This window comes from Adiantum capillus-veneris, chromosome 1 (assembly GCF_014529385.1).
Source record: "Adiantum capillus-veneris isolate H3 chromosome 1, ASM1452938v2, whole genome shotgun sequence".
NCBI classification, from domain to species: Eukaryota; Viridiplantae; Streptophyta; class Polypodiopsida; order Polypodiales; family Pteridaceae; genus Adiantum; species Adiantum capillus-veneris.
The window spans coordinates 180,440,318-180,449,519 of record NC_140931.1 but is presented as its reverse complement, the minus strand read 5'-3'; the positions used below and the strand labels follow the sequence as shown (position 1 = coordinate 180,449,519).

Below are 9,202 nucleotides of genomic sequence, written 5' to 3'. Positions count from 1 at the left end.
AAATTGACTTTTTAAAGTTAGTTTATGTTTTGGGACAGTTTTGGAGGCAAATGGGTCAACTTTGGAACTTTTAAAATTTTTTCAATTTTTAGGGTTTTTAAGCATGCGCATTTTTTTTTGGGGGGGTCCCTCCCTCTTTTATGACACCTCTCTCCTCCTATTCACCCCCCCCCCCCCCCCCCCCCCCCCCCCCCCCCCCCCAGCCTACCTCCCACCTCTCTCTAAGAACCAAGCATTGAAGAGGGAGACAATTAGGCTGCACCCCTACCATTCCTCCCCCTCTAAGTGATATCCCAAGAGCCTTCTCATTGGTTCTCCCTTAAGCCTTCACTAATCAAAAAGGCCCAAGGAGAGTCCATATTTTTTCTAATGCACCGCCTCGGTCCAAGCTATCCACCATGCTCGGCCCCTTGCACTGCCAACCCACTATGCGACGTGGTTGTTGGCACCACCACAACATTCCTTGGCGTAAAACAACAAGTTGCAGACCAAGCTTGTGAAAGGCCCGCTCTTGGTACTACAGCCAAGCCTGCTCGTGCTTCTGTAATTGCAACATCTGTTAACAAAAGCGATGTTGCAAACCTCACCGTTGAGAGTACCATACCTCCAGGCACTGCGCCACATGTCACAAACCCTGAAGAAGATGATGTTGCAAATCCTTTACGAGAATTAGATGGCATCGCTCACACCCTAGAAAATGCAGAAGCTGCTACAACTCTTCATGCCGAGACCATTGATGCATCCCCTGCAGCAGCTGAAGAGTGCTTCCATCAATGCAGTTGTGACTGATGGCACCCCTATGACCAAGATAACTGTCAGGCTTGCTGCCGTCGAAGTGGGTTATCGCACCACGTGCAGACAAGCCTATTGTGGCTAGAGTTGCTGCCATCCCTCTAAGATTAAAAGCTCCTAAAGTCAAGAAAGACTACCCTTGCTGCCGTAGTTGCTACTGATGTAGCCATCATAGCAACCAAATCTGACATCGTAAAGCCCACAGCCATCAAAACTGATGGCACCCACGACCCTGAAGACATTGGTGTAGACCTCAAAGCAACCAAAAATGGTGCCGCTATCCCTACAGAAGAAGATATTGCAGCCAAAGACGTTGCTACAATCAATGCTAGGTCCCCTCTCAGAGAAGCTGAAAGAGAGAAGTAGAGCAAAAGGGTGGAGAGCTTGCCAGCTGCCAAGTACACACAAAGAATGAGAGAATTAAATAGAGCTTGAGAGAGGAGCATTTGGGTGCAGTGGGATACAAGGGGCTGATCACACCACAAGAGAGTTGATGTCAACGAGGTTGTAAAAATTAAGGCGGAGGAAGGAAACCGTATTATGGATGGAGCCGAGGGCGATGCTCGATGCAGGAAAAGGCGAGTAGAACTATGTCTTCTTCACAAACGAGAAGGCCTTAGGAAAGGCATCTGGTGGATAAGGGGTAGCAAATCTATGAGAGGAGGGTGGATGAGTTGATGTTGAGGTGGATGAGGAGGCCAAGGAGGATGCAGACGACGGCCAAGTGTAGTTGCTGGAGGTGGAGATGCTGTTGGGACTTTTGAGCAGAGTTGCGTATTGCTGCCATACCAAACGCAGAGTGGAGTTCGTGTATTATTTCCCCCCTGTTTATACGACTTCCACTAACTGGTTCCGAGGGGCTCTTACCCTTCCCCATGCGTGTGCCCGAGAAAGGGCCATCGATGAGGAGGATTGAGAGGTAAGATGATGTGCGGTGAAGCAATAAGAGGTAAACCTGGAGACTGGAGCATGTTCTGTGAGACCATTGGGACAGGTAAGCAACTGGGCCAAGTGGACGCAACAGAGGGCTGTGAGGGATGCTCGTTCCACTGCATGAGGAAGCCCACCAATACGAGAATAAGCAGCGAGGAAGTACACCACCAGCTCCTGCTCTCTGCTTGCGATTGATTCCAATTGAGGAGTCGTGGAAGGAGCTTCTTATGCAATGTATTCATATTAGAGTGCCTTCAAGAGATGTTGAATGTGCAGGCGCTGGGCAGCAGAGATTAACCTCCAGTGATGACGAGAGCGAGAGAGTAGGACCCCTGACGGTTCTCCATAGATGTTAACCACCAACCTAGCTAGCTGCCTGGAGGACCGCGCGCCGACATGCGATCCTTGCTGCAATTATTTCCATCAAAAAAATGTGTCTCAGTTTAATATTGATCTAGTACATACTGGTTTGCTTTTATAAAATAATACTAATAATACTTTAAAGATGCCAGATTCCCTCAACTCGTATCATGTAGTTTGCGTATGTAATTCCCCCTCGTCCATTGTATGTAGGTTGCATGCCCATCCTCCTTAGACTGCACATGCACCTCTTGCCCCTTCTCTTTGCCATCCTCCTCAGCTTTTATAGAGGCTACACTTCCCCTAAGCCCTAGGTCTTCCTCCTCACAACACACACACACACACACACACAGGGCCGTAAAACCTCTTGCAAACTATTCAAGCTATACTCAACCACCTTAACCTACATTGCGTGTAGCTATGCCAGAATTTACAACTTCATGATCACGGGAAAACACACACAAACACACACACACACACACACACACACACACACACACACACACACACACACACACACACACACAAAGAACCTACTATGTAGTCTCCGAGAGAGAGAGAGAGAGAGAGAGAGAGAGAGAGAGAGAGAGAGAGAGAGAGAGAGAGAGAGAGAGAGAGAGAGAGAGAGAGAGAGAGAGAGAGAGAGAGAGATGTGGTTAGCATGCAAACAAGCATCGTTTGCAACCGAGAGACAAGGTTAAAGGTTGTCCACTCAACAATGCTACTATTTTCCGAGCTCTTTGAATCTGTTCTGATTTGCTTTGTAATTTATTTTTTTAAAAATGTATGTGGCATACTCTTAAACAAATTCAATACATAGGCATATTCTCCTTCCCTTTGCCCACCTTCTTCCATTCCCCCTCATCTTTTTGCTTCCTCCCACTTCTCCTACTCTTGTTGTCGTACAGGCTCCATGTCTTTCCTATCTCACAATCTTGCAAGGCTTTATGGCACAAAATCCTTGCTATTGGGGGGGGGGGGGGGGGGGGGGGGGGGGAGAGAGAGAGAGAGAGAGAGAGAGAGAGAGAGAGAGAGAGAGAGAGAGAGAGAGAGAGAGAGAGAGAGAGAGAGAGAGAGAGAGAGAGAGAGAGAGAGAGAGAGATGTGTTAATTGCATCAATTGTAGTGATGAACACACATGCAAGCAAGCAAGCGAGCGAGAATAAGAGAGAGATAGAGCATCTCCAACGTAGTTAGATGTATAGCGAGGGATCAATATAGGCAATATTGGTTGCCTACGAAAAGAACAATCACCATGCACACCAATAGTTGCACAACGAGAGAGAGAGAGAGAGAGAGAGAGAGAGAGAGAGAGAGAGAGAGAGAGAGAGAGAGAGAGAGAGAGAGAGAGAGAGAGAGAGAGAGAGAGAGAGAGAGAGAGAGAGAGAGAGAGAGAGAGAGAGAGAGAGAGAGAGATGTGTTAATTGCATCAATTGTAGTGATGAACACACATGCAAGCAAGAAAGCGAGCAAGAATAAGAGAGAGATAGAGCATCTCCAACGTAGTTAGATGTATAGCGAGGGATCAATATAGGAAATATTGGTTGCCTACGAAAAGAACAATCACCATGCACACCAGTAGTTGCACAACGAGAGAGAGAGAGAGAGAGAGAGAGAGAGAGAGAGAGAGAGAGAGAGAGAGAGAGAGAGAGAGAGAGAGAGAGAGAGAGAGAGAGAGAGAGAGAGAGAGAGAGAGAGAGAGAGAGAGAGAGAGAGAGAGAGTATATGCCACGTGTTTGTCTTGCTTACCTCACATTGACCTTGCTCCTTTGGAGTGATAAAAGCATCATCAATAGATTCACAGTTTTAAGGATTTGTTTATAATTGTAGCGACATACGGTGTCATTTTCAATTTCAAAAATGCCAGGTGAGGGCAAGAACAAAAGGAGAAATTCCATCCCAAAATAGAGAAAAACAGTGTAAAAAATGGAAAAAATAACATAATGCTTTGAAATTTCCTCTTGGCAAGTTCAAGAAAAGGAATTTTGTATGTTTGGAAGAATAGTATTTTTTTATCACTCCATTGGACCACGCAACTGCTATTGGACCGTCGGTCCTTGTTGTATGTTTCCCGGTTTTCTTAAAGGCAAGTTCAAAATCTAACGATTAAAAAAACATTGGACCCGTGAGCAATTTTGTCAAGTTTTGGAAAAAAAAAAGTTCAGCATTGTTGATACTGGACCGCACACCGGGATGTGGTCCTTGGTGTAGGAGGTGATTCCGGAAATACAACCCAAAAGCACGCTAGAGCACCCACAGGTTTCAGAGACCCACATTAACGCTGCCATTGTCATGTGCTTTGTACAACTTCCCCATCGCTCTCCTCTTTCCCTCCTCGTCCTACAGCCTATGCTGTGCTGCTTTCCGGGCAGAAAAGGTAGTATGAAGCCCTCTTTCCACATGCAATTCCTCTCCCCTCTAGTTTGCATTGTAGGAATCCAACCCCAATTATCCCACCATTCCAAAGCGTCGGAACTCTCGCCGAAAGCGATTTGTGCACCCAACTCTCACCGCACCATTGCAAGGCCTTCCTTGAGCCCTTCGATGAAGCATGTCACCCACACTCTTAGTCACCCAACTACACACACCCTCGCATCATGCTACCTACCAATATCACCACCCAAGTGGCTCATATTTGTTGGCACCTCTCGATTCTAGCACTTGCTACTAGAAACTACTTACACAAAATTTTTGCTTTGCTAGAAATGAGCCTCACAAATCCATTTGGCAATAAAAAAATGTCCACTTGAGGTGTGCAATCAGACTATGCATTCTTGCCATGGTTGTCATCATTGATGACAATTTATTTGAATTTTATACATATTTACTCCATGATTTCATGAGTCTATTTGTATTTCAAATTTGTAGTAGTGTCTATTTATCCGTAGGACCTTAGGCATTTGGCCTCAAAGATGGCTGTAATCCCCTCGCTTTATATTGCAACCCCATGTTGGAGACCTTCCTTTATGGGCGGTCCATCCATGCCATTACACTTGGTCCTATAACCACATGGGCTACATGTGTGATGCCAATAATCTAGGCCCACTGCCATTGTCTCCCATTTTCCTAGTGAGGGGCCCATCTTGCATACCCCAACGTGGACCCCACCTGCTTGTGATCTCTCATTCACAATCCATGCCTCACCAACCCGTTGACCCTGGTCTGCCTTAACACATGTAGACCAATTCTTTATGCGTATTGGCACACCACAAAAATCTACTAAAACACACACATACACACACACTTAGGCCCATGTCACACTAGGACATGTGGCCACACCACTTTTTTGAAGGTGGCCAAGAAAATATAGTCACACTGGGTCATTACTTAAACAATGCCCACATTTTTCAATGAATTGCTTATAGCCAAGTGGTAGAGCGTCCACGTTTCATGCTGACGAGTAGAGTTCAAGACCTGTAGAGTCTTCTTTCATGCACTCACTTTTTACAATTGGCCACTTCACTCACAAGTTGACTGACCTCTCTTGCTCGGGTTTTAGTTCGCTCGAGAAATCTTGCTCGGGCTATGGTAAGACTCAACTGAAAGTGTCTCAGAGAAGTCAACAAAATTATCCAAAATCGAGCGCATACACAAATACAATGAATTAAAACAAACTTTGAAAGAAGTTTGGACAACCGAGTTGGAAACCGAAGATGAATCAAATGATGATAATTTTGATGCACCTTCCCACTACAAAGGTATACTATTCAAGACAAAAAAATTATAGTGCAAAAAAGGGGGAGGAAAGAGTATCTCTTTTCTCACGTATGATAGCACCTTTGGTGCCACGGAAAAAGTATTGGCCTTCATCCAACAATTTGATGCGGCCTTTGGAGACGAGGGCTTCACGGAGTCCTCCAAGCTATGCCATGTAGCTACGCACTTTCAAAAATCTGATCGTCAATGGTGGGCTAGCCTTTGTGGCAACGGTGAGGCCCCAAAGACATGGAAAACTCTACAAGTTTCCATAATGAAGCAATTTCTTGCAAGCGATGCCAAGGACAAAGTGCTCACAGAATGGAGAAGTTTGAAGCTGCTCTTCAACGAGTCTATCCACAACCATGTAGACAAGTTTTGGGATTTACATCTCAAAGCTACATTCTTGTCGAACAAAAACAACAGTTTTGTGTAGTATTATCTGAAGAAGTGGCCGAGTATGTCAACTCACAACAGCCTAGCAGTATAATTGAAGTCATCCACCCCACTATGGTTGCTTCAAGGATCAATTTCCAACAAGGGACGAGAAGAAATTTCAAGCCCATGGAAAACGAGGATCAAAATGAAGCTAAAGGGAAGAGCAATGCTCAAAACTCTTCCCAAGGCAACACCAATACCAACAACAGCAAGGTCAAGAAGAAAGGAGCTTACAAAGGTAAAAACAAGCTCTCTCCTAAAGAATTAGAGGCCTTTCATAAAGACCATAAATGCTTTAAGTTTGGGGAGCAAGGACATGGTTATCGTTCTTGCCCCAAAAGAAATGTACTCAATGACACTCCTAGAGCTTCCATGGTTGAAGCTCCAAAATATGATACTCATTGCAAAGGCTCATACCTCTAGGATGCATCATGCTCCCTTACTAGGAAGCTCACCGCTAATAAACGTCTTTATTGAGTTTCACAAGCTCAACAAAATGAGATCATGAGGCAAGTGCATGAATTGGTGAAAAAAGGGATGGTGAGGCCTAGCTCCTCTCCATTATGCTCACCAGTACTCTTAGTGCAAAAGAAAGATGGCACATATCACATGTTTGTCGATTATAGAGCACTAAATAGGATCAATAATAAAAAAAAGATTTCACATGCCATTGGTAGAAGAGTTATTTGATAAGTTACAAATTTTGGCCTGACAAATGCTCCAGCCGCATTCAAACTCACGATGGACAAAAAATCTTCAGGCCACTCAAATTCTCTTGAGGAGTACAAGTGCCACCTCCAGGTAATCTTTCAAGTTGTGAGAGAGAATAAGCTTTTCATTAATCAAAAGAAAGCTGAATTTTTTCCTACAAGAGATTCAATACTTAGGTCATATTATCTCTCAAGATGGTATCCGTATGGATCCATTGAAGTTAGAGGTAATAAAAGCATGGCCTAATCCAAGGAATCTACATGAGCTAAGAAGATTTAATGGCATGTGTGCATACATTTTCTCAAATAGCAGGACCATTACATGACTTAACAAAGAAGAACGTTAAGTATTCATGGACTGCTAAGGAGCAAAATGCTTTTGACAAGCTCAAAGAGAAGCTTACCTCTCAACCAGTCCTCATGCTTGCGGATCTCTCAAAGCCATCTGAGGTCCAATGTGATGCTTGTGGTGATTGCCTTGGAGTAGTCTTGCTTCGAGAAAGGCATGCCATAGCATATGAGAGCTGAAGGCTCAATGCCGATGAATGGGTCTTGGGGCATATACGGAAAAGAGATTTTAGCTATCTACATGCCCTAGACACATGGAAACACTATCTCTTGGGGGCTCCATTCATCCTACGAATGGATCACAAAGCCTCAAGAACTTCATGACGCAAACCAAGCTTTCCGACAAACAAATAATGTGGGAATTTTGTCTTTTGCAATTAAATTTTATATTGCTCACATTGCTGGCAAGCACAATCAAGTGGTCGATGCACTTTCACAACGGCCAAGGGTAAATGTGGTGTCTATAGCAACTCACAATGATCTATCTTTTATGATAGATGAGTATGATACTGACCGAGACTTTAAGTAGGTAATTATAGCCTTACATTAGGGAAGAAAAAAAGAACCATTCACCTTGAACGATGGTTATCATCCAAACGGCAATAGGCTATGTGTTATTCACCCATACAATAAGAAAGTCATGTATGAATCCCATGCTTCTCCTTATGTGGGGCAAAGAGGGAGTCCATAATCTACTCTTCGAGGAGTAGAAATGTATTTCTGTTGGTCTACCATGAAAAGTGGACATACAAGAGTATGTTTCAAAATGCATAGTATACCAAAAATTGAAATGTGATTGAGGGAAGCATTGTTTTAGTTGATAGGCTTAGCAAGAAAACACACTCTATGCCTGTCAAAAAGACTATTAAGGCACATTAAACGGCAACCCGCAAGTATCATGGCTTGCCAACATCCATAGTGTGTTGGACAAAGATCCTAGAATGACCAATAATTTCTAGAAGGGTCTCTTTGAGAATCTAGGAAGTATATTAAATTTCTCTTTTGGCCTATCATCCATAAACGGATGACCAAAGTGAAATAACTAATCTAACGATTCTTGAATCTACTAAATGCCTATGTCATGGAAGTAGATCAATGTTCTCAATGAGAGAAGTACCTACCTCTTATAGAGTATGCGTACAATGACATTGTACATACTTCTATGGGAAATCACCTTTCAAGGTTAAAGAGGGAAGATCCAAAAGTCCCTTACTAATTAAAGAACATAGGAAGATCTTTGTTGTTGATGAATATAGCCGAGACTCACAAGAATCTTTTCCAAAGATTAAAGAGGTTATATCCATCTCAAAGAAAAGGCAAAAAGGGTTGCTACTCATAAGAACAGAAGAGCCTTAGCCTTTAAGAAAGATAATTGGGTCTTGCTAAAGTTTCTCAAGGCTCGTTTAAGGCATACTACGGCAATCAATGAGATGGATTATGAATTAAAGTTGCCCAACCATTGGCTCATGCACAATGTTAACCATGTGAGCCTACTCAAACCTTACAAAGGAGAACCACAAAAAGAACCAATAATTGAGGACCAGCCAGAGATCGAAGATCAAGAAGAGGTGTTGTAGCCCGAATCAATTCTTCGACATGAAAACAAGGTATTAAGAAATGGTAAGATTATCCATTGATTTCTTATTAAGTTTAAGGGTTATCCTTTTAAAGATGCTAGAGGGACGCAAGGAACCTAGCTTAAGGATAATATGAACCTTGTCAATGCTTATACAATGCTACACTAGAGTAAGCAAATGAAAATGCGTTTTAAATGAACAATGTTTTTGTCTTATAAGATTTATTCTCTTTCTTTTATTGTGCACAAAATTTAAGAAGTATGCATACTTAGGATCATGTTTGTGGTGACGACGTCTCCCAAGCACCAAGTAGAACTTGTCACTCTACTTTGAAAGTATAATATGGACT

The 9,202-nt window shown here is 43.3% G+C and overlaps 1 protein-coding gene and 1 pseudogene across 1 annotated transcript; one reads left to right on the top strand and one right to left on the bottom strand.

Annotated features, from left to right (window-relative positions):
• Positions 1-369: 369 nt before the first annotated feature.
• On the top strand, positions 370-789 carry LOC147466097 (uncharacterized). Its single transcript, XM_086513358.1, has one exon. It carries the CDS (start codon positions 370-372, stop codon positions 787-789), a length of 420 nt encoding a protein of 139 aa, XP_086369484.1.
• A 477-nt stretch (positions 790-1,266) lies between these two features.
• LOC147466096 (uncharacterized) lies at positions 1,267-2,072 on the bottom strand (annotated as a pseudogene).
• Between the last annotated feature and the right edge of the window lie 7,130 nt (positions 2,073-9,202).

Bases quoted from the DNA above. Each gene is read 5' to 3' on its own strand.
- LOC147466097 (XM_086513358.1), top strand. From the start codon at position 370: ATGCACCGCCTCGGTCCAAGCTATCCACCATGCTCGGCCCCTTGCACT.